At 46.9% G+C, this 24,725-nt stretch overlaps 2 protein-coding genes and 1 pseudogene across 4 annotated transcripts in view; 1 reads left to right on the top strand and 2 right to left on the bottom strand.

Moving 5' to 3' along the window:
• Ssh1 (slingshot protein phosphatase 1) overlaps positions 1–17,610 on the bottom strand; it is a 72,169-nt gene extending 54,559 nt beyond the window's left edge. For both annotated transcript variants that reach the window (XM_004636275.2, XM_023720928.1), the window contains exons 1-2: positions 17,435–17,610; positions 12,793–12,833 (exon numbers count right to left, since the gene is read on the bottom strand). In XM_004636275.2, the coding sequence (XP_004636332.1) occupies positions 12,793–12,833; positions 17,435–17,503 (110 nt within the window). In that variant the 5' untranslated portion in view covers positions 17,504–17,610. The remainder of the gene's footprint in view (positions 1–12,792; positions 12,834–17,434) is intronic.
• A 2,007-nt stretch (positions 17,611–19,617) lies between these two features.
• The window catches only part of Dao (D-amino acid oxidase), a 54,321-nt gene continuing 49,213 nt past the window's right edge, over positions 19,618–24,725 (top strand). Inside the window, exons 1-3 of one of the 2 annotated variants that reach the window (XM_023720969.1) lie at positions 19,618–19,701; positions 23,182–23,224; positions 23,926–24,054. In XM_023720969.1, coding sequence (XP_023576737.1) covers positions 24,052–24,054 — 3 coding nt within the window. In that variant the 5' untranslated portion in view covers positions 19,618–19,701; positions 23,182–23,224; positions 23,926–24,051. The remainder of the gene's footprint in view (positions 19,702–23,181; positions 23,225–23,925; positions 24,055–24,725) is intronic. The other variant, XM_023720968.1, reaches the window with a different exon arrangement.
• Positions 19,721–20,542, bottom strand: LOC101576245 (annotated as a pseudogene).

Below are 24,725 nucleotides of genomic sequence, written 5' to 3'. Positions count from 1 at the left end.
ATAAGACCCAATTTTAGCATTTTCCTGCTTTTAGACGACACATTTGGAATAGCAGAGGGCCAGCCTGCCTGAGCAGGCCTCCCATTGTGAGGGGCACTTGAAGCCAGGGTACTGCAGCCCAGCAGGATATGACTCAGCATCCTGTTCCCGATGTCTGAGGCAGCCAGCAGCTCTGGCACCAACTGCTGCTTCTGACTTCACCACTGCAGACCACAATTACCCAGGTTAATTGGTGGAGTGGACGCACAGCTTCGGCTTTCCCCGTGGGACTTGGGGACCAACTTGGGACAATCTGCTTACTCATCCACATGCAGGGCTTCCTTAGGAGCATCCAGCAGGACCTACCAAGAGGAGTTCTTGAGAGGAATGGTCTTGCTAGGTTCTTACAATTTCTCAAACCAGATCTACCTCTGTTGCATACATGGGTCTTGAACTCAAGCGCTTCTACCACCTCATCCTCTCCAGTAGCTGGGGCTCCAGGTGTATGACCATGTGGGGCTCTCCGACTTGCTGATATTTTCAAGGACAGTATGAATGAGCAACTGATTCACAAGAGACACATCTGCCTCCCACCTCACATGGGCAGTTGCAAGGAGGTCCAGGGGCCAAGAAGAAGATTCCTCAGGGTGGCCAACTACACTGGCAGCTGAGGACTCAGTGGCTTCAACATGAGACCTAGGAGCTGCTCTCAGCCTTCCAGCTGCAATAGACATGGATGCACAAGTGGGACATATGAGTGGGATATGACAAGTGACTTCCAGATGTGGCAGTCATGCAGCACGGCCATCCCCAATGCATACCCCAGGGCTCCTCTGCAGGGAACCTTGATTGGGCATGGGGAAATGCCTGAAGAATGCCCACTCCAGCCTGGTCTGGGAATGGCTCCTTGGGTGTAGGTGGCACCAGCAGGGAGAGCCCAGGCATTTCCAAGGACGGCCCTCCTGGCTGCCCTTTCTGAAACAAAGTCTTTCTTAAAAAATAGCTTCAAAAATAACTATTTAAGAAAAGGAAAGGGGAAAAGTCATAAAAATAAAGACACACCAAGATGAAAATGTTGCAGACAAAAGAAATGTTGGTTCAATCCCCGGTTCCACAAGTAAATAAATAAATAAATAAATAGAAAAGAAATGTTGGTACAAATGTCAGATGAACAGGCAGGAAATAGGCCAAGCACAAGAGTTCTCCCCTCATAGGTTACATTCAGTTAACCTTGGTCTTTTATGGTGACACTGCCTCAAGTTCAGCCAGAGAGGCAGGGAAGGGCAGGAAGGCTCTCACTCACCACTGCTGTAACCTCAGGGCTGACACCACCCCTGCAGTAGATCATCTTTAGGCTTCACTGGGGCCCTAGAGTGGCAAGCAATGCGGGATGCTACCCCAAGGTCAGAGTCACACAGGAAATCTAACTGGGGGTCCTATACCCCAATCCAGGAGGTCCCTGCCCTAGGACCGGCTGTCTTGCCCCAACCCTGGCTTCACATAGGGCTGGCCAAGGAGCCCTTTCCTGTCATTTCCTCACCAGCACATCCCGTCACAGAGCCCACAGCAGGACCCAGCCTGGCCCTATCCTTGCCCAGCCACCCAGCACACCTCAGGGGGTTCTTCCTTAATCCTAGCTTCTGGTGGCCAGCTGCCTTGAAGAGTCCTACACACCTTGAAGTTTTCCTGTCTTGTGATTTTGCTAACCAACTGCATCCAGAGATCTCCTCAACAAGCCAAAGACAGTTTCAAAGGCACCACTCTCACTTTTTGGCAGCCACTGCTATATATGCCTCTCCTCTCTGCCAGGGAAGAAGTTGATCCACTTCTTCTTGGGGTGCAGGTTAGGTCATAACCCTGACCCAGCCAGCCAGCCTAAAAATATATGCCTTTGTTCTCACTGGGCGGATAAAACCCTTATGGTTCTGCAATAAACCTCAGACGATTCGAAGCCTGATAAAAATACAGACCTTAATAGGTGACTGGCAGATCTGAGCACTCGTATTTTTGGACTGAAAACTACAATCTAATCTTGTCTTTTTACTTTTCACAGAGGTATCAGAAGCCCAGACAGGTGAAGTGACTTACCTAAGGCTGCACAGCAGATGAGTCATCTCTACAGAGAGGCTAGGTTTTCTGAGCCTCTCTCACAGCTTTGTCCCATTTACTAAGAAGATAATTTGGGGACAAGTGTCACCTGTGAACGGAGTATGCAGGAACATTCCTGGTGAACACACAAACTCCTGGGTGCTGAGAGCATAGGAAGAAAGAAACCAGAGCCCTTCTGAAGTCTAAGAACAAACAACAATGTACTTCACCAGTCTGACAAAACTTATTAAGCCAGGCTCAGTGGTCCATGCTCTCAGGAGGCTGAGGAAGAGGGTCACTTTATTGTAGACAGCTAAGTTAGTCATTTACCACAGGCAGTTAGGTAGGGTTGAGTCCTTACCACAGAAGACAATTGTGGACTGGAGGCACATTTGTGAAGGCCACGCTTCACACTACCCACATGCCACACCTCCCCTAGGGATGGACAGCAGTGATTGATATTCTAGCTATACCCTTGACATTTGTGTCTCTCCCCCTACCCCCCGAACCAGGGACTGAACTCATGCCCTTGTGCTTGCCAGGCAAGCGCTCATTCCACTGAGCCATCGCCCAGCCACTCAGCAGTGACTGATGCTCTAAAGAGGCATCAGTCACCTTGGGTGGAGAAACAAACCTCCCGAACCCACCCCTTCCAGAAAAGTGGCTGTCCCCTGGCCGCTCACTATAAGACTTGCTTCTACTTTTGATCCCCACTTAATCACTACTATCTCGAGCACCGTATTTGTTATAATCTTACTAGTTCACCACAGTTTTGTCCCATCTCATACCCACCTTGTGATTTCCCATTGAATCAATATTACCTAAGTGACTATACTCCTAACCTTATTAGTTGACATAGTTTTGTCCTACCTTGCACTGGCTAACCTTTTGGGTTTTGCTCAATAAAATAACCTTAAGAAGTGGGGTTGAGGGCCAGCCAAATAGCTCAATGGATGAAAGTGTCTGCAAGCTGGCCGGCCCCACCCCCAGGTTACACTGAGATGGCAAATGAGACTGGGTGTGGTGGCGTGCAACTCCCAGCTCTTAGGAGGCTGTAAAGAGAGGATCACTATGAGTCTGATCTAGTAGTGAGACCCTGAACACCCTGTAGACTCTTCCCTAAAATACAAAAAAAAAAAAAAAAAAAAGGTGGGGTTGGAATATAAACTGCTCTTAAAAAAATAAAGTAGGGTTGGTGGTTGGCCCCTTTCTGGGTCCCTTTCTATCTCTCCTAGAAGCCACCTCTTCTCTCTCTCTCTCTCTCTCTCTCTCTCTCTCTCTCTCTCTTTTTCCTGTACCAGGGAATCAAACTCATGATCTTGTGTTTACCAGGCAGGTGCTTATGCCACTGTCTCCCTGGCCTACCACCTCTTCTCTCAATAAGTTCTTTTCTACTCTTAACCTCTGTGGTCCCCAGAATTCATTCCTTGATTTTAGAGAACATGAACTTGGAGCTGTGGGCATCTAGCAGGTTGGGAGTTTAACATTTCCCTTACGAGGGTTCCAGCCCAAGTACACATTGCTGAATTATTACGGTGATCCTCTAACGTGTCTGAAGCCCACAAATAACAGCTTACCTTCCCAGAGACCACCTTCACCCCCACCCCCAGCCCAAGATGCAATTTCCTTTCATTTTTCCTGTGCCACAGGGAGACTCCAATCAGCTCCATAGGTGCCACTAAACCTGCCCCTCAAAGTCCACCCCCAGCAGGAGTCCATAAAGCCTCGCCTTCCTTTGTGTCAGACCAGAGGATCCCCCATCTCCCTGCCCTTGAGCTTCTTCCTGTCTTCAGGGTCAATAAATGCTTCCCCCTCTTCCTCTGCTTCTCTGCTGTGCTGCTGCCAAAAAACCCAAAAAAGTTTCGTATATCATCCCTACATCATGGCCTTGTAACAATTTAAGTGTAAAGTTCCAGATCGCTTGGCTAACATGACATATAATCTTTTATTTATTTTTTATTTTAGGGAAAGGTCTACAGAGTATTCAGGATCACACTACTAGATCGGACTCCTAGTGATCCACCTGTTTACAGACTCCCAAGAGCTGGGGTTACAGGTGTGTGCCGCCACACCCAGTCTCAATCGCAGTCTCAGTCCTGAGACCACATGGCAGGCCAGGGGACTGACACCTCCCACCCACCACCCACCCCTGCTTGCGGGCACTTTAATCTGCTAAACTATTTGGTTGGCCCTTATAATCTCAAAAAGAAAGGAAAGAAAAGGAAAGGGCAAAAGCAAAAGCCAGGTATGGTAGTGCCTGCTTATAATGCTAGCACTTGGAAGGCTGAGACAGGTGGACTACCAGGAGTATGAGCTCAGCCTGGGTTTGGCCAGCATGAAGCACATAAAAAAGTTTTTGCAAGTTTGGCACGGGGGCTAGGGAGATGGCTCAGTAGAATAAGCGCTTGCCTGGCAAGTGCAAGGGGCTGAGTTCAATCCCGGGTTCCACAAAAAAAAGGAAAGAAAAAAAAAAAGTTTGGCACAGTTCTTTTCTTTTTTTTTTGAGACAAGGTTTCACTATATAGTTCAGGCTGGCCTTAAATTCATGATGTAGCACAGGTTGGCCTCAAACTCCTATCCTCATGCCTCAGCCTTTCAAGTGCTGGGATTATAGGCATGCTCTACCATGTCCAGTTAAAACTTGGGTTTTTTTTGTTTTTTTCCTTTGGTAGTACCAGGGATCAAACTTGGGATCTTGTGCTGGCCAGGCAAACACTTATTCCACTGAGCTATCTCCCCAGCTAAAACTTGTTTTAAATTAACCTTAACTATAAGTTTAATTAAGCTTTGACAGAATCAAATTCTTCACCTCTCTGTCCTCATTTGTCCCCAAAGTAGGATGAGTTTTCTAATTAAAAAAGTTAATATACATTGAAGGCAAATTCCAATTTTAATATCAAATCTTGCAACAAATCTCTAGGAATAATACCAAGTTAAAGCAAAAGGAACAGCCTCACAGAATAAGGTCTAGAGTTTTAAAGGTCTGTGTACCCCAATACTCAAACCTAGGAATTAAGAATCCACTGCATGTAAAGGTAGGGACAGAAGGGCAAAGCTGCACTCAAATTTGTATGTCTATAGACAGGGCAGTGCTGCGGAAAGGAAGGAATGTGGGTGCTAGAGGCAAGGCCATTAGGCTCTGCGAACAGTTTCCTAAAGAGGAGCATTCCCACAGGACAAGCTCATCGCGATGACACAGTGAGCTCAAGTGCAGAGTTTCCCAGCCCAGCGCCCACAACAACAGCACCCGTGATGGAAAACCCGCGACTCTAACCTGGATGCTCTGCCCAGTCACCACTCAGGGAGGGGTAGATTACAATTTCTGCTTTAGGCAGAGCACAGGGAGGTGATAGGGCCCTCCTAAAGCACACAGCTCGGAGTGTGCCCAGGGCTCCAGCAGGATGACAGAGCACGGGTTCTTCCAGATCAACTCCGTGCTGCTGCCTAGTGAGAGATCTGGCACAAAGGATGGAGGAAAGAGATGTGGCTCTTGAGCTTTTAGCTTAAAGTATGGGTTTGGAAGTCAGTGGTGATGCAGAGTCATGCTCTATCATTTACTGGTGCATCATCAGGTCAGTTACTCCTAAAGCTTAGTCTTCTTGCCCAGAGAACGGAAATAAAATGGTATCTTCCTTACAGGGATTTTGCTTAGGTAAGTGAAATACTGCACACAGGTGGCCTGCAGAACTGAGCATGGGCCAAGTAAGGGCTTTCATCTCTCCCATCCCTGTTTTGTTGTTTCTCCTTAGCAAACTTGAGCATACCCTTGGACCTGTCTATCTTACTGTCTAATCTTGCCATACTCTGACAGGGCAGGAGCTTGTGCTCATATAAATTTTTTTAATAAATGACATATCACACAGATTAGGGAAGAGAGGTACTGAGACTGATCTATGAGCACTTCTATCACTAAACTGAAGGGGAAACAGCAGAAAAAAAATTTCTGTCCTTTGTTTCCTATACATAGTCCAAGACCACTTTGATCAACACAAAATAAAATACAGAAAATTGGACCTTGGAGACCTCCAAGGCCCTTCCAGTGCTTCTGAGACACTTAAGCTAGAAGTGAAGGCATTACTACCTTCAGGTTAGCCCACAATCTGTGGGGAGGGCTGGCTTCTTGCCCAATACCCTGTGCTCAGAAGTACCTGGTGTTGGGTTTAATACTCTGTTGTTGCCATCTTGAAATCTTTAATATTATCTATTGCTTTTGCAGTGCTGGGATCAAGCCCAAGGCCTCTGCACTGGGCTACAGTCCCAAGCCCTTTTTTAAATTTTTGAGACAGGGTTTCATTAATTTGCTAAATTGCTCAGGTTGGGTTCCAACTTGCAATCCTCCAGTCTCAGCCTCCTAGAGTGCTGGGATGATAGGCATGAACCACCATGCCTGGCTGAAACTTAATTTTAACAAGAGGCTCTACACTATGCACTTTGCCATGGGCTTCACAAGTCACACAGCCCGCTCTGTTGGTGGGGAACATTTATGTACTCAATAATTATACTACAAAGCAAGTTCTAAGGAAACACAGAGGCGGGGTGGGAAGGAATGCCTGTGCGGGGGTGGGGAGAAAAATCCTAAATCCCTTCCCACAGAAGCTGGCAGGGGGAATCCCTTCCCTAAAAAAGGATAGGAAGACAGCATTTGCTCAAGGTCTGCGATGTCACTATCACATTTAATTTCAAACAGCAACCTCAAAAGTTGAATATTATTTGGCTCATTCGAAACTGAAGGTTGGCTATAGTCATATAATATCCCTGGAAGGTGACAAAGGATAGATGCAGAAGCAAACCCAGGCCAATTCCTTCCTAAGGCCAAAACTTGTAGAAAAACAAATGGAATGTCCACAAAAGTGGTAATTTCAAAGATTAACATATTCAAGGTCAGGCAAATCCAACAAATGCCAAGGCTGAAAGTCTGAACAAGCAGGTGGCTGCTGAGCACAGGGGACATAGTATCTGCCAGTGTGGTGATCAAACCTTGGCCACTCTCCAGGCTCCTCTTCCCAATTGCACTGAGCACACCTTACCCTCCCTGTACCATGTCCATTACATCTACTTTTCTTTGTATCATCTCTATACCAAACTGGGCATCTGAAGGACAGAGCCTTGCTAGCAGGCAGAATTCTACCTGGTAGGTATAGCCTGGGTGAGCCCCTGTCCTACAGTATGGGCAGGATCAGACAACAAGATGCAATCCCAGCTGACTTCAGAAAGCTGAGCTGGATGGTAAAGGTGGGACAATCACCTCTGTAATCACATCTGTCATGAGACTCTTAGGAGGACTCTAGGTCCTTCCATTTGCCTTGAAGAAGTCTACAGCTGCAGAAAACGAAGTTGGCCAAAAATACACATGACAGTGGAAGAAGGTCCTCAAGCTGCAGAAGAGATGCTAGTCTGGCCAACGATTTGACTGACACCTTGTGATAACCAGCAAAAGTCTAGCTAGGCCTCATCTAGATTCCTGACCAAAGTGACTTCAAGATGACAAATGTATACTGCTGTTTTTTGGTTTAATGGTTCTGGGGATGGAACCCAGGGCCTTGTGCATGCTAGACAAGCACTCTACTACTGAGCTACACCCCTGCCCCAACACATGTCTTTAACTGTTATGTCTGTGCTAACTCATAACACAGCAACAGGTGACTGATACAGTGACTACCTGTATTTACACATATGTCTACCTCCAGCATAGACATTAGACACAATGAGTGAGTGACACCTTTTGGCAGAGCAGATCTGGCACAACAGCATACGCCAGGCAGAGAGGAACCTGAGGGGTGAGGGGTACACAAACAGGGTGCCCAACGAAGACAGCAAAATGTGGTTTGCAGCGCAAGGATGTATAGGCCCACATCCCACCCTGACACAATGAGGCAGGGAGAGAAGACACAGCTACACTCCCAAAGGCTACACTCCCAAAAGCTACAGGAGAGTGTAGGCCAATGGGGGAAGAAAAGTGAAGAGAAAGGCAGAGAGGTGCAAGCATTCAGTTTGCCAGTGAAACCAAATAAAACATAAGACAAAATCCTGCTGCTGGCCCAAAAGCTTGCTTGGGCAGACTGACAAGAACAAAATTAAAGTATTCTAATCAACATTTTCATGTTCTTGACTTAGAAACACTAGATTAAAGCAAAAAAATTTTCTTTTCTGTTTTTTTTTTTTTAAACTCTGGGGACAACACAGCCACATCACCTCCTGGGCACCCTGCCTTGGTGCAAAGCCATTTATGTCTCATGCTAGGTGAAGCAGGCTCCCGAGATGCTAAGGGAGCCAGGAGCCCACTGCCAGCAGGGCCATCTGCTCACCAATTCCCACAGTCTGAACAGTTCCACTTCCAGAAGGGCACCGAGAGAGGCTGGCAGGCATCTGCATATGCAGAGAGTAAGGGAATGGAGAGGAAGGGCTGGATTTCTACTGCCTGGGATCAGTCATCCTCCTCTGGGCATGAGATGGCAATTCCTGAGGCATTTCCAAAAAGCCTCCAGAGAAACTGTCAGAATTACAACACAGATTCCTCTGCCTGTGCACTCTAATTTGCATCTTATGGGAATGCAGCCAGCTGCAAGATGTAGGCTGCTCCTGGTCACACAGCATACACAGTGGTGGCCCTCTCTGGCTCAGGTAGTGGCAAGCAGCAGGTCTGCTCATTCTTCTGTGCTGGAACTATCACTGCCTATGAGCAACACCTCATGAAGAAACAAAGACCAAATGTAACAAATAAAGTCATCCACCATGAGTCCACACAAACACTTTTATAGGAACTACCGGGGACCCTGTGGGGTAAGATTATCTGCTTTAAGGCTGAGCCCCAAAGAGGTATAAGAACTCAACTTCTAGTACAGGACCCAGATGCCCAACACAAGCCTGACTCCAAGCCCTACCCTGCACCTTGCTATTCCTCATGTTTCTTAATTATATCAGCATTCAAAACTTCACCTTGGGGCCAGGGAGATGGCTCAGTAGAGTAAGCGCTTCCTGGCAAGTGCAAGGGCCTGAGTTCAATCCCCTGTTCTGCCAAAAAAAAACCCCAAAACAATAAAACTTCACCTCATTCAAATGTTTAAATGCTATGTGAAGGTAGAGGACTAAGATTCATCACTAAGAAAAGCATCAGCATTTAGATATGCAACCAAAGCACACTAATCTGCAGTGTGAGGGAGATGTGGCAGCCTCTCTGTGTCACAGAGAGTCTGAGGGTGACCTGCTCTGATGAGAAGTCACATGCATTTGGGGTTGGAGTACTCTGAGGAGGCCATGAGGAATGTGGCCCATGAGAAAAGACACTGGCTTAGGGAACAGGCAGTCAGAGAGTAAGGAATGATCCCCCAGGAGTGAGAACAGCATGTGTGGTGGTAAGGCAGTGTGTAGAATGCACCAAAGATGCCAGGAGCCAGGAAGGAGAAGCACAGAGAACCAGAGGGTGACATACTGGGGTACAGGGATGGATCAGTGGGTGGCCTAGCTATACAAAAGAGAAGAGAGGGGGACCAGAGCAATAGCATCACCAAGTGGACCCGGGAAGAAGCAGACATGTGACACTAAAGACCCAATCCTAGGGATGCAGCAATTTGCTCCATGTGGTAGTCAATCTGACTTCTCAGATGCTCTGAAAGGTGAAATAGTCATCCTCAGTAATCATGGCGATGGGTTCCTGGACCCCGTGTGTACCAAACTCTATATATGATCAAGTCCAATAGAAAGTAGTACACTATTTACATAGAAGCTAGCCTCTCTCTCTCCCTCCCTCCCTCCCTCCTTCTCTTTTTTGCAGAACCAGGGATTGAACTCAGACCCTTGTGCTTGCCAGGGAAGCCCTTATTCTACTGAGCCATCTCCCTGGCCCCTAGCCACACTCTCTTGTATACAATTAACTTACAATCCCTAATACAATGTAAATGTTATGTAAATTGTTATATTGTATTGTTAGAGCATAATGACAAGAAAAAGAAGCCTACAAGTTCAGGGCAGATGCAACCATTCTAGGCCTAACTATACAGAACATGTCAGAAACAATGTAACAGTTTCTGGAAAGTTTTTTTTTTTCCAACTATTTTCAATCCTCAATGAAAAAATGTAGAACTGGAGACTATACAGAGGGTCAACTGTAACTAAGGATAAACAGTACAGAAAACAGAAAAGAGAGGAATCCCCTGCTCTCTGGAGTTCCACTCCAGCATCTCTTAAGAGTCTGAGTAATAGCAGTTTACCTTTAGGGTCAATTTTAAGTAAAGAGAAATCTCTTCCTATCCATCACCCCAAACAAAAACTGGCCACTCCACAGTTTTTCTCTCTAGGAGAGGCTTGAAGAAAAAGGCCTGTAAATGCAAATGAACAGGTAGGGGTGAACGAGTTTTAGTCAAAGGTTAAATCAGGACACAAGACCTTTCTTGTTTGGCTAGCAGGGTTAGCAAGCAGGATGATATCCTTTGTCTTAGAAAGGAGGGTGAGGGTCTAGGGAGATGGCTCATTAGAATAAGTGCTTCCCTGGCAAGCACAAGGGTCTGAGTTCAATCCCTGGTTCCACCACAAAAAGAAAAGAAAAGACAGGAGGGTGAACTGTCAAGGCCAGGGAAAAGGTACTAAAAAGGAAGCAGCTGCGACAAGCTTTCTAAAGCCAGCATTGCCAGCCAGGCCAGGTTCCTGAACCTAACCAGGGTCTACCACCAGTGCAGCAGAAAGAGGGACTCACTGTGGCTGGAGTAACCGGTGCCGTGAGTTGGCAGGAAGCCTTAGTCCTGGCTCTGGCTCTCTTTATTTTATTTATTTTTATTTTTTATTTTTTTGTGGAACCGGGGATTGAACTCAGGCCCTTGCACTTGCTAGGGAAGTGCTTATTCTACTGAGCCATCTCCCCGGCTCACTGGCTCTCTTTAGACCCCGCTCATTCCCTGCCCACTCCTGTCACCTGCAAGTCTGACACAGCTGATTCCATGCATATCTAAACTGGTATCCAGAAACATGGCTCAATACCCAAAACTGTATTTGAACATAGTATTTCTCACATGCAGTACCAAGTATCAAATTTCTCACCTGGAAATGGGAAGACTCCTCTACTGCTGTTTTGAGGAATAGAGCCACACACAAAGCTGTTTTAACACTACTTCCCATCCTTCTGTGAGGTTCCCTTGTCTCCAAACCAGATGGAAAAGGGGAAATTTTATTAATGAGAAAGGGCTGTATGTTTCTTTTCTTTTCTTTTCTTTTCTTTTCTTTTCTTTTCTTTTCTTTTCTTTTCTTCTTTCTTTCTCTTCCTTTGTGTGTCTTTTTGAGACAGGGTTTTGCTATGTAGTTCAGGCTGGCTTTGAAATCACTTTGTAGGCCAGGCTGGTCTCAAACCAGGCATTAATCCTCCTGCCTCAGCCTCCCCATAGCACTACAGGTGTGTACCACCTTGCCTGGCCCATACATTCATTCTTATATCCCTGCCATTTGGATATTCTTTAGGCAAATCAACTAAAAGACAATACCCCTTTTTTCCCCTAGAGATAGTTTAAGTGACAGAGCTCAATATTATGTCCTAGACAAGAGCCTGCAAAGAAAAGGGTAAAAGGAGGGGCAGAAGGGACTCAGACCCAGGGAGGTACTACATGGGTCTGGGTGGGATGGGGGAGGCAGCTAGCCAGGCTGGGCTCAGTGGCCTCATAGCTGCCAGTCATTCCTGTCCAACTTCCCCTCCTCTAAGCTATCTAGACTGCTTCCTTCCCGCCTCCACTAGAGAAGCAGAGCTACAGTGTGGCCCTTTACTGCCCCCACTTGGAGTCCAGCTGTTTCCAGCCTGGGAACCCTGACCTGGGCTCTGACCAACCCAAAACCACAGGGTGAAAGAGCCAATTTGTCCTTTGTCCCGAGTCTAACATTACAAAGTAGGATCTAGTAATTGGAATAAAGTATGCCTTTGATTTTCAAAAGCTAGTATTTCCCTATCCCGGAAATCTTTCCAAATATGTGCCACAATCAAAGTGAAGTTTCCCTCACTTTGCTCCAATATGTGAGAATGTCAAAGCAAGGCGAAGCATATTTCTACCTCTTCTGCAAGAGAATTTAACCAAAACATCCTGCTCTTGGTAATGAATGCCTGACCCCAAATTTTGAATACCTACTTCCTCTTGCAATTAATGTTCCTCCTCCTTGTTTGTTTTTAAATGACAATATCCCTAAAGTTTGTTTACTTTTTTCCATTCTGAGGTCAGACTTCCAAGATTGGCTCTTTGGTGCAAAGGAGTATGTTATATAACGAAGTGCTGAATCTTCTGGAAACACAATATTCAAACAAAAGGAAAACTTTCATTTTTCATAAAGAAAAACAAAAAAGTGTTACTGTTTATTAATGAATATAGTAATTGAGGCCTACATCTTAAAGTTTTGGTTTTTTTTCTTTTTCCTTTGGTGCTGAGAATGAAACCCAGGCCCTTGCATATGCTAGGCCAGTACTCTACCACTATGCTATGCCTTCAATTCTTTTTACTGTGAGACAAGATCTCACTATGCTGCCAAGGCTGGCCTCAATTTTTTTTTTTGGCAGAACCAGAGATTAAACTCAGGCCTTGTGCTTGCCAGGCAAGCGCTTATGCTACTGAGCCATCTCCCCAGCTGGTACCAAAAAGAAAAAAAGGTGAAGGACCAAAACCGGTATTTTTTCCTTGGGTTTTCCCTTTGAGAAAAACATAGAGTATCCCTTACCTGTTTGGGAGAAAGATTTAAAATCAAAATGAAAAATTTGCTCACCTGAGGTTTACCTTGCGATCCTCATCACTGCCAGCCTCCAACTGCAGAAAGAGAGAAAACTGTCACACCACAGATACCACTATCACCAAGCCTCAGACAGCAGCAGTCTCCCGGTCCCTACCCTGGTGTCAGGAAAAGATAAAGATGTCCAGGAAACCTGGCTACTTCTAAATAGCTCTGCCCTTTCCTTGCAACCTGACCTGCTGTTCCCTTGAGTAATTGCTACAGAGGAATTTTCAGGTTTCCAAATGTTTATGCACATTCCTGCCATGGTCTGGTGGACTGAACCCTGTTAACTGAATATTTCCGACTTGGCACTGTTGCCCAACACATTCCTTCAGCTCTCAACTTTTCAGATTTGTTCTGGATCTTATCCTCTTGTTTTGCTGCTAACAGGAAGGGGCTATGTTTGAAGAGAATCCATTTCCTCTATCAAGTGGGGCCTTGCTGAGCAAGGAGCACCATTTTAAGAATATTTCAGGCAAGTCTTTCACCATGGAAGGTGGCCAGGAATGAGGCTGCCTGTGGATCTCTAAAGCTTTTTTGGTGGATCTCATCAAGACTTAAGTGTTTAATATGAAATGTTCTAGGCTGTCGGTTTATTTGTATCAATGTAAGAACAAAGTATTTTCTAAAAGCTACAAGTGCATAAAGTTGAGCTCCAAAAGTAACTTTTCCTTTAATTCAAATCATCTTTCACTCTTTCTTTTTCCCTTTTCAACAAAAAACTGAAAATGATTAGAAAACAACTCAGCACCACAGGGACTTGGCATGTTTTTTACCTTAGACAAAAGCATTCATTGAATGGCAAGGGAAACCCTGGAGAGGCGTGATGGCCTGGAACTGCAAGGCTGACTGAGGACAGAAAGGAGGCAGAAGTTGAGGACAGCACAGAGAAGGATGGGAGCACCCGGGGAGGGGCCTGACCAGCCAGGACACACTCAAGGAGGTGGTAAGTTCTACCAAGAATCAGTATAGGGGCTGGAGAGATGGCTCAGTGGTCTAAAGCACCTACTTGGAACAAGCTTGGCAAAGCACAGGGACCACGGTTCAATCCCCCAGCACCACATGCCAGCCAGCCCCGCCCCCTGGTGGGCTGAGCTGGCCACACACACACAAACACACACACACACACACAATAAATGTTAAAATAAAAAAAAAATTAAAAAAAAAAAGAATCAGTATACAAGCAGTCCCCAGCATCCCTACATTTTCTTAAGATAATGTCTGTAATAGAATTACGCAGGGGCACACACTGGGGCCAATGAATTCATGCACCCATGAAGGTGAGGTGGAAAAACCAGGGAAGCCTTAGTAATCACAGGGCCAGGAGCTTCTTTCTGGTTTAAACAAAACAACTCAAAACTATAACAACAGGGCTGGGAGGTGTGGCTCAGTGGCATAACTTGCCTGGCTTATAAGGCTTTGGGTCTGAGCCCCAGCACTGCAAAACAAAAAACCAGCAGCAACCAACTGGGAAGAGCGTATGGGTTCTGAGCCACTGGAGCAGCACCGGGGGCAAGTTCTCTCATGAAGGGACACCACGATGTCTGAAGGCACTGTTCTGAATGGGACTCCTGGCATCTTGTGAATAGTGAGCAGAGGGATGCTAAACATCACACAATGCACAGGCCAGCCCCCCACAACAGAGAATGTTCTGCCCCCAACAGTGTCAAGGTTGAGAAACACTAGTCCAACCCAAAAAAGTGCCTGGATATCTGCCTATGAAATTAGTCACTTTGAACAACTGTCAAAAATAACAATGTTCCGATCCACTCCTGAAAAATGTTGGCTTATCTTTTCCCCAGCTCTGTCCTCACAAAAAAGTTGAGATAAGGTTAACAGGAAAATGATACACATGAGATAATTAAAGCTCAAAAAGAAAAAAAAAAAAAAAAAACTGAAAGGAGAGAGTTGCTTTTGGGCCAAGGGCTGTGATTTCCCTTGGTTTCCCACGCCGCGAAGCCAGCCTGGCTGTGTCAGGAAACCACTGGTGTGTCTCTGACTCATTGGAGGAGTTGCATTTTGATGAGTGCGAAATGATTTGGGGGTACACTCCATAACCATTTAATTCTCGGTCACCCTCCAAGGTTCTCCAATGAAAGGTAATGTGAGGTCAGTTATTCCAAAGCCGCACAGATGCCAAAGAACATCCTTAAGAGGTAATCCAGGCCTTCAGATGGGCTGAGGCAAAGAGACAGGAAGCACAGGGAAAGGGTGACCCAGGAGTACAGCCAGCCTGGGCCTGGTCTCCTGGCTCTGTGCATATCTACTTTCTCCATTCTGTCTCATTGTTGGTCTAGCACTTCTAGAGGACAGCCTCATCTTCCTGGAAACATCCGGACCCTCCTCACTCACTGGACAACAAATGCTGTTCATGTACTGAAGTCAAATACAGGCTGGCTGGGTTTTATTCTGCTGATTGGGTCATTAGCACTAACGTTTTCTATAATAAATATATATATATATATATATATATCCAAATATACTTTTTGGGGGGAGTACTGGGGATTGAACGCAGGACCTTGCCTTGCCAGGCAAACATTTATGCCACTGAGCTATTTCCCCAGCCTCTATAATAATTTTAAATGTGTCCAGTGGAGGTAAGACAAATGTGTGGCAAATGTGGTACCTTCATGCAATGGAATATTATTCAGCCATAAAAATAAATGAAGGACTAACATAGGCAATAACATGGAGGAACCTTGAAAACATTATGCTGAGAGAAGCCAGGCACAAAAAACCATGTCTTGCATGATACTATTTATATAAACTTTCCAGAATAAGCAAATCTGCACAGAGAGTAAGACTGGTGGTTGCCCAGGGTAGGGGAGGATAGGGCACAGGGAGATTTCAAGTGATAGTTAAGGGGTATCTTTGCAGCACAGAGTTTCTTTGTGGCATGACAAAACGTTCTGGAATTAGGTAGTGGTGATAGTTGCATGATCTTGTGAATATATTAAACCCCACTGACTTGTATACTTTAAAACAGTGAATTTATGGTATGTGAATTACATATCAACTAAAAATGTTTTCTCTTACTCTTAATTTTGGTGGTAATGGGAATTGAGTCCAAAGAAGGCTGCAATATACCCCCACATTCCCCTCCCCTTTTAAATTTTAAGCCAGGGTCTTACTAAGTAGCCCAGACTGGTTCTCAAACTTGCAATTCCCCTGCCTGCGCTGAGTAGCTGAGATTGCAGTCATGCGCCACTCTACCGAGCTAAAATTTTAAAGATGCATTTAGTGGGGTTTAGGAATCAAAAACCCAGGCAGAACGATTCTGTGTGATTTCCTCCTGAAGCCAAGCTCTTCACAGTGTTTGTGAAAATACTATGAGATTAAGTGGATAAAAGCACAGGCCTTTGTAAAATGCCAGAGAACAGTCACAGGAATGATGTAGGAGAACAGATCTCTTTGGGGAGGACAGATGCTTCTGCAACATAACTTCTCAGTTGCAGCAATCAGCCCCCAATGTTCTTTCGCCTCTAATCAGCGCACAGAGGGGAGATACTAGAACTTTCTGTCTGCAGACAGATAACTCATTAACAGCGTCTCTGAGAGGAGGGCGCTGAGGAGGTTCAACTTCACAGCCACTCTGCAAATGTTCCTGCCAATCTCAGCAAAACAAGGCTGAAAAGCAACACTGCTGGGAGACAGAGCATTTCAGCCAAATTCAAGTCCTCTTCTCTGTCTCACACTGATACACACAAACCCGGCCCCTGTATCAGTCAACTTCTCCCACTGAGAGCTGGCACACAGGCCTGGATGCTGGCTAGCAACTTCCTGGGACGTCTGGAAACAGAGTAAGGGGCTCCTCCTCCATCTGCTCCTCTTCAGGCCAACATTGAGCCTTGCCATGGATAGGAATTTAGATCAGGGGCCTTAAGGTAGAGTAAGAAAACTGCAGGCCAAGAGGGCTGGCTGCACAGGGACACGCTCAGAGGTCCAAGAGGTCCCTGCCTCGGGCACACCAGCCCCATTCTGCCCTCTAGGAGGGCAGCAGCTCCTCTGAGCATGGATCCAGTGTATGGGCCCGAGCTGCACGGAGACCCACAGACACCAGCACAGAGCAGCCAACACACCCTAACCCCAGGGCACAGACACACACTGCCCAGAGTGACACAACGAAAGGCAAACATTGTCTCAGAGACACAGGGGCATGACAAACAAGTCACGAAGCACCCAGGTCACCCTCGGTCGCTGTCACACGGGTCAGTGGCATCCTAAAGGCACAGACACACCTACAGCCAGAACTCCAAGGCGGCGACAGGGAAGCGATCTCACACCTCCGCAGCGTCCCTGTCCTCCCCTTGGCCTCACTCACACAGCATCACAGAAGCACAGTCCCCAGTGGACAGATCACACCCACGGCCGAAAGGCACACACAGCCTCACAGACACTCCGCCGGGGATAGCCAAGCAAACGGCCTGGACCTGCCACAGGGTCACAGGTCTTGGAACCCGCGCCTGGCACAGGGTCTCCGGCGGGGAACTCCGGTCACACGCTGGGTCCCCACACGGCCGCCCCGAGACGCGGGTCACGGCTCCACCCCAGGCCAGCTGCTCGGGTCGCTCGGCGAGGCGGGGTCCCCAAGGCTCCGCGCGCGCGGCCCAGGCCCGGGAAGGGCTCCGCGGCTCACCTCGCTGTTGCTGGCCGAGGAGGAGGCGGCACTGGGCGTCGGCGAGCGCTGCAGGGTCACCAGAGCCATGGCTGCGGCGCGGCTCACGGGCGCCACCGAGTTCCTCGAGCTAGAGCAGCCGCCGGGCCGGGCCCGGGGCCTGCAACAGCCACGCGCGGGCGGCCGGGCCGAGCCGGGCCGGGCCCGCCCCTCGCCCTCGGCGTCCGCCGCCCCCAACCCCCGCCTCCCTCTGCTGCGCGCGGGGAAGTGGGTGGGGGAGGGGGAGGGGACGCGTGCGCGTGTGCGTGCGCGTGCGCGTGCGCGTGCCCGAGCGGCGTTCGCGGGAGGCTGGGGCCGGCGGTCCTGCTCTCGCCCGCGCTCCCGGCCTCCCGGACTACTGTAGACGCGGCCGGGGTGGGGAAACTGAGGTCCGCCCGCCGCGCAGCACCGAGGGGACGAAAGATGTAAGGAAACAGGAAATAAGAGCCCGTGGCCCTTGCGCCCTGCCCCTCAGGGGCCGCTCTGCCGAAATCAGTACGTCCCTTTTCTCAGTGAAGTATTTAGGAAGAAGCAGCAGCGTGCGCAGAATAGGGCAGGTCTGTCTTCTGGGAGGTGGCAGGGGTTAATCAGCTTAGTAAATGCGATGGAGCTGGGAGTGTAGCTCACGGTAAACTTGCCTAGCACTCTCAGGGACTTTAGGTTCCGTACTCCGAGAGTTGAGAAAATAAAAAATAGTTGGGTAGCCTGTTCCTAGGAAGTCTTTTTCCGTGTCCAGACAGACACCCAGTTAACTCCGAGGGCGGAGAGAAGATGGGAGGGGAGTCAGGGTAGGCTTCTCTGAGGGAGGGAATTGTGCTCCAGGCCTGGTCTGTGAGGGAGAGGAGCCAGCCCTCCCGTGGGCTCTGGCCTGCGGAAAGCCCGGGAAACAGGAAGGAGGTTGTCGCTCAAGGGACCGCGCTCAGGGAGGGGGAGGGGAGGTGGTAGGAGCCAAGGTCTGGTCCTAAAGGTCACTTGGGCTGCTTGCAAGGACAAGGGCCTGTGAGGCAGGGGAGTGGAGGGAGAGCCTGCTGTAGCCCTGTGCAGCGAAGAGTCAGAGAGCGAGACCCTGAGAAGGTGGTGCGGGTGCAGGACCTCTCAATGATACAGGGAGATACTGACTCTCAATCTGCTAGATGTCAGGTATGCCAAGTTCGTGTTCCCCCAAATCTAATGAATATTAAGAAACAAAAGGGGTTAAGAATAGGAAAACGTTATAGGGAGAGATCCCTCCTGAGGGGTGAGGGCCCAGTAGGTTGGAAAGGAGCCCATTTCTCAAAGGAAGTTTTATAGAGCCAAGTCAGGAGGTGGGCATAACATAGGACAAAACTATAATCAACTAAAGCAGGAGGATCACTGCAGGCTTCAGACCAGCTTCCTGAAGTACATGGTGAGACACTGTCTCAAAGAGAAAAAAGAAGCCTGATGTGCTTACACATGCCTGTAATACCCGCACTTGGGAGGCTGAGGCAGGAGGATCTTGCAAGTTCAAGGTCAGTCTAGGCTACAAAGTGACCTCAAGGTCAGCCTGAGCTGCATGGTGAGACCCTGTCTCAGAAGACAAACAAAGAAGAAACAGTAAGATTATCAGTATTGTGGCTTAGGTAATGTGGATCTAATGGGCAAGCAAGTCACATAGCAAATTGCATACATAGAAAGAGGGACCTTCTTTGGAAGAGATGAGTCAGGTGATCCTGGTCACCTACCGGGGTGACTGATACCTAACTAGACTTTATTGGATCAGGTGATATGATTTAGAGTATACTGCTTAGCCCTTGGGGAGGCATGTAGGTCTGGTCATTTTGTCTTTATCTTGAGGCCTGGCATTTAATGGATGCGCCTCTAGCCACAGTTGTAATGTATTCTCATCCTCTGTACTGACTCCCTGAGGGCCCAGCTCTGTCTGGCTGTCTATAATATTTTTACCTAATTTAGCTGTCGGTAGTATCGCTCCTGATTTGGTAACAGGAAGCTTCTGTTTCACCCAAACCCCTCCCACCTCACTCCTTGCATGTACCCAGGCACTCCCCAATACCCAGGCACTCCCCAATACTCAGGCACTCCCCAACAGGGTCCAGTTTGCTCCCCGATTTAGCAAATGGCTTCATCATCCCACTGCCCAAGTGCAAATTCACTCTGCCGTCTTCTCCCCGTCTTCCCTAAGTCCTGGAGCTGTGACCTTCTCCACAGTCCTGCACTATCCATCTTTAGGGGATTTCAGTGGGTGGCCTTCTAGGTCCTAGTGGGAATTGGTCAGTATTTGTGGGACTGGTTTTTTTTTTTTGGCAAAAATTTTCAAAAACAAAACCAAACCCAAACCACCAAAACAAAACAAAAATTCTCAGATGCCACCACTTTTAATGTATACATCAAATTATAACAAAAGACAACTACAACATGATACCCCCTCTGATTCAGGAACAGCACATACACACGTGACCATAAACCAAACTTACATTCCACCAGCAGGTGTGATCCCCCAGTGAGCTCACTTTGGAATGGATCATTGAGAATATCTTCAAATCTGATAGTCTCATCATTACCCCTCAAACTATCCAGTGAAAGGTTTGAGCTAGAAAGAAATGGACGATGCTAAACCTGCTGTACCACCTTGAATTCCATTTGTAATGTCAGAGGAACAAAGAGACCTTGGATGTTTCTCAATGTGGAAAAATTCATTTTATCTTGGGTTGAGCTGGAATTTTTTTTCTGATAATTCAAGAGTGCGACTTGGTACCAGTTCATTTTTCAAACATGGAAAGCCTTTCCAAAGAAGATCATGTTGTTCAAAAGGCCCACTTGCTGAAAGTTCAATAACTGGAATACAGTCCTTTAGCTGCGATCCAAGTCCTCTGGCATTCATCTTCTGTCCGCTGTGTGATCGGCCACAAACTGTGAGACTGTTTTTGGTCGGCTCCCTGATTTGAGGGGAGGAACCAGGGATGCTCCATGCTCTGCAGTGCGCTGGGCACACTCCCCAGAGAATTGTCTATTCTTGTAAAACACCTATCTGGTGAAAAATTTGTTTATAATGATCTGAAGCTGGAATCCAGCTCCACTTCCTACACCAAAATAAAATACTTAATTCTCTATTTTCAGAAATATAACCATGTTGAAATGAGAGAATACAGTTTTTGTTTGAGAGTTTTGTCTAGAGTTTTTCAACGTTAAGGGAACATAAGGTGGGGCATAACAGCGCTTTGTTTTCAGTGCTTTGTTTGTTTGAGGTAGGGTCTTGCTGTGTAGTTCAGGCTGGTCACAAACTCACTTTGTAGCCCAGACTAGCCTCCAACTATAACCATCCTCATGCTTCAGCCTTCCTATTGCTGGTTTATAGTTGTACGCTACCTCTCAGGGCTTAGATTTAATGAACATTATTTCTATCCCTGTTTTGAGGCATCTGCTTATATTTGGCACCCTCATCCTGATTCACTGGGGCCTCTGCTAGCTCTGATGACAGTACAGAAGGAGAAATGAATGGGTTGTGACAGTACAGTGATATTTGCTAGATTGCTTGATCCTGGAAAAGATGGCATCTAGGGGCCATGGAGGGCTTTTGGAGGTGATGTCTGGCATGAGTCAGCTGTATGAGAGATAAGCCACCACCCCCACCCCCACTCCTGCTCCCAGCTAGAAGAGGAAGTGAGAACAGGTACAGCTGGGCCTCCAGAATGCTGGGGGTGGTGGGAAAGGCAGGCAGGGGGATTAGCGTTAGTGCCATGGATGGGAAGGGGGATGAGATCAAGTTTGCAGTTTTTTGGTAAAGGAAACCGTGGTATACATAGGCATAGGGTCTCAAATGGCAGTCCCTAGCCTAGCCTATCAGCACCGTGTGGGATTTGTTAGATTTGCAAGTTTTCCACCACCACCCATAACCTAGAAATCTGAAATGTGGAAGGGTGGGGTCTAGAGTTCTCTGAAACTCAACTTTGACAACTCACATAAAGGAGATGTCAAATTGTAATCCTAGCATTTGATCAAACTTCTGAGTAGAATGCAACTGGCTGTGGATGGTGGGACATGCCTGTAATCCCAGCTCTCTGGAGGCTGAGACAGGAGAATCACTTCAAGTTTGAGGCCAGCCTGGGCTACATAGTGAGTTCAGGACCAGCCTAAACTACATAGTGAGACCCTGTGTCAAGTCCTTCAAATTTAATGAATTAAATGTAATGCTACATTTTATTTTATTTTATTATTCATTTATTTATTTGTTTTGTCTGAGACAGGGTTTCACTATGCAGTTCAGGCCTAGAACTCACTTTGTAGCCCAGGCTGTTTTCAAACTTTCATTGATCCTCCTGCCTCAGCCTCCTGAGTGCTGGAATTACAGGGATACAGCACTGTGCCCAGATCTAATGTAATACTTTAGGTTATCAAATAAATGCAAAAAAAAAAAAAAAAATGCAAAGGGCCAGCTAGATAGCTCAGCGACTAAAGCACCTGATTACGCAGAGTACAGGGGCTGGGTTCAATCCCTGGTTTGCCATGCTGGCCCTGCCCCCCAGGCACGCTGAATGGGTGATTGAGACTGGGTGTGGTGGCATCAGCCTGTAATCCCAGCACTTGCGAGGCTGAAAACAGGAAAATCACTGACGCTGATCTACGTAGTGAGTCCCTGTAGGCCCTATAATAAGTACATGAATAAATAAATAAATAAAAAATAAACTCAAAAACTCTGCAGGGAACAAAAAAAAAAATCAAAATTGATGAGCTCAGTATTGTATTACTAGTTTTCCTGTTCACCTTAGCCTTGGATATGGCTCAGCAAAACAATTTTATAAATTTTGTCTTGATTTTTTTTTTTTTTTTTTGGTTTTTTTAAGACTGGGTTTCACTATGCAGTTTAGCTGGCCCTTGAACTCCTCTGTAGCCCAGGCTGACCTTAAATTTGTAGCAATTCTAATTGGATCCTATCTTGATTCAGAAGTTTGAATATTCTTAAAGCCTGCTACCTTCTGTGTAGACAGCTTGTGGTTTGGGTTTGGTGACCTTAGTAGGGAGGGGAAAGGAGAAGTGAAAGCCCCCAGGCCTCAGTCAGTGCTCCTTCCAAGAGGAGGGGCAGCTGGAGGAAGAAGCTCTTAAGGCTTCCTGCATCCAGTAAAGCCCTTTCTATCAGCTAGCACCATTATAAAAAACACAAAAAACCATATTTAATCATGTTTGACCTCATTCTTGCAGCTCCTTGCAGCTTCAGCTCAGATTTGTTTTTTTGCTCTGTTTTGTTTTCATTTGGTTTGGATTTGAGACAGGATGTCACTATGCAGTGCAGGCTAGCTTTGAAATCACTATGGAGCCCAGCCCAGGCTGGCCTGGAACACCCAACCATCATCCTACCTCAGCCTCCTGAGTGCTGGGATTATAGTTATGCACAACCACACCCAGCTTTTACTGAGTAAATGACTCTCCTTTAGACACTGTGCAAAGTGCTTTGAGAGTTTGTTGGGGATGCAGTTTCTTAGCAGGCCAGTGTCCCTTTCTTGTGTTTCAGGGTCACCTCCAGAAGCCCCCAGGGGGGTCAGATACCCCTTCTCTGTACTCCTGTTGCCCTCTCCGAATTGGTGGCAATGACATGGGCTGTGCTGTTGCCTGGAGCAAATTGATTTAGATATATTCATTCTGTTCATACTGTTTTCTCTTCATGGATGAGGAAATGTACAGTGACTAAAACATGAGTAAGATCACAGAACCAGGACATGGTGATGCTAGTATGTAAAACCCCTTGTCGAATTCAGGCCAAACATGGAGGTTTATCCAGGACAGTTTATGAAGGGGAAGGTAAGAGAATTTTACCAATACATAGTATCTTTTTTGTTTTCATTTTCTTTTGTATCTTAGGACAGGATCTACAGGGTCTCACTACACAGATTGGACTCATAGTGATCCTCCTGTGTTCAGCCTCCCGAGCACTGGGATTACAAGCATGCACTACTATGCCCAGTCTCAGTCAATGGATCAGCGTGCCCCAGGGGCGGGGCCAGCACAGCATGCTGGAGATCAAACCCCAGATGCTGCACTCTGCCTAAGCAGGCGCTTTAGTCTGCTGAGCTATCTGGCTGGCCCCATAGTTTCTTGTTCAGAACAAATCATTTGTAATTCCTCCCTAACTATTCATTTGGAAATGAAACTCAGAGATGATAAAGCTCTGTAAGGTAGAACATCGGCAACCTAACAATGTCCATATCCCATTTTCTGGAACCCATGACACTGTCACTTCACATAGAAGAGGTTGTGCAGAGGTACCTGGTAGGTAAATGGTGCTATAGTTTGGATGTGGTTTAAGTGTGTCCTCCAAAGATTCGTGTGCTACAAGATTGGGCTCCAGCATGAAGATACAAAGATGTAAGGGGACCTTGAAGTAATCGGACCTAGTGGAGGTCATTAGGTCTTCCGGTGCTCTGCCCTTGGAGTGAATTGATTTAGATATATTCATTCTTTTCATACTGTTGAATTGTTTCTTTTTTCTTTCTTTTTTTAAGTTGTATCAAAGTTTGCTTGGAAAAGTAAAAGTGAAGAATGAGAAACTGGTGCTGCAGAGTGAGCTTGGGTCAACTACAAGAGGAAAAAGAAGATGAAAGAACACTCTGGAGAAAGCAGAGCTGGCTATGGTAAGAAAAAACCAGGATAGCAAACTCTTCTTAGCCTATGTGTCCTTTTATGTGGTTCAGATCTCCAGGAAACCAGCAAGAGCTTCTGCATCCAGGACCTGAAAGCCCATGCTGAGACACCACACCTTGGGGACTCCTCCTACTGAAAGGCCCTCTTCCTAGGCCTTGCTTGTATCCTCAAGAGACATTCACTGGCTGGCATTTGGGAACTGTTCTGCGCATGTTCCAGGATCTTGTTGCTAACAGGTCACACTTGCTTCCCCAGCCCAAGGAACTGTTTCTTGTGAGACCCTAGTTAGTTTGCACCAGAGGATTATTATGAAAGAGAAAGACTGCACACCACTCTCTCATTCCTGTCTGACCATGTGGTCTCTTTTTCTTGCATGCACTGATGCCTTGATGTGATGTAACCAAGGGGCCCTCACCTGGGCCATCACCGTGCTGTTTGTACTCTAAACCTGCAGAACTGTGAGCTAAACCTCTCTCTCTCTCTCTCTCTCTCTCTCTCTCTCTCTCCCCTTCTTTCCCTCTGTTCTCCTCACAACCCTTCCCTTTTCCTTTCTTTCATGTTGGAAAAAGTACCAATGGTCTCCTGCATGCTAGGCAAATACTAAACTGAGCTATATCCCTAGCCTACACTAATCTCTTATATTTAAGTTCTTTCCTACCTC

This window comes from Octodon degus, unplaced genomic scaffold (genome assembly GCF_000260255.1).
Source record: "Octodon degus isolate 3935 unplaced genomic scaffold, OctDeg1.0 scaffold00079, whole genome shotgun sequence".
In the NCBI taxonomy this organism is placed as follows: Eukaryota; Metazoa; Chordata; class Mammalia; order Rodentia; family Octodontidae; genus Octodon; species Octodon degus.
Note: the sequence above shows the minus strand (reverse complement) of the source record. Positions and strands in the feature narration are given on the sequence as shown.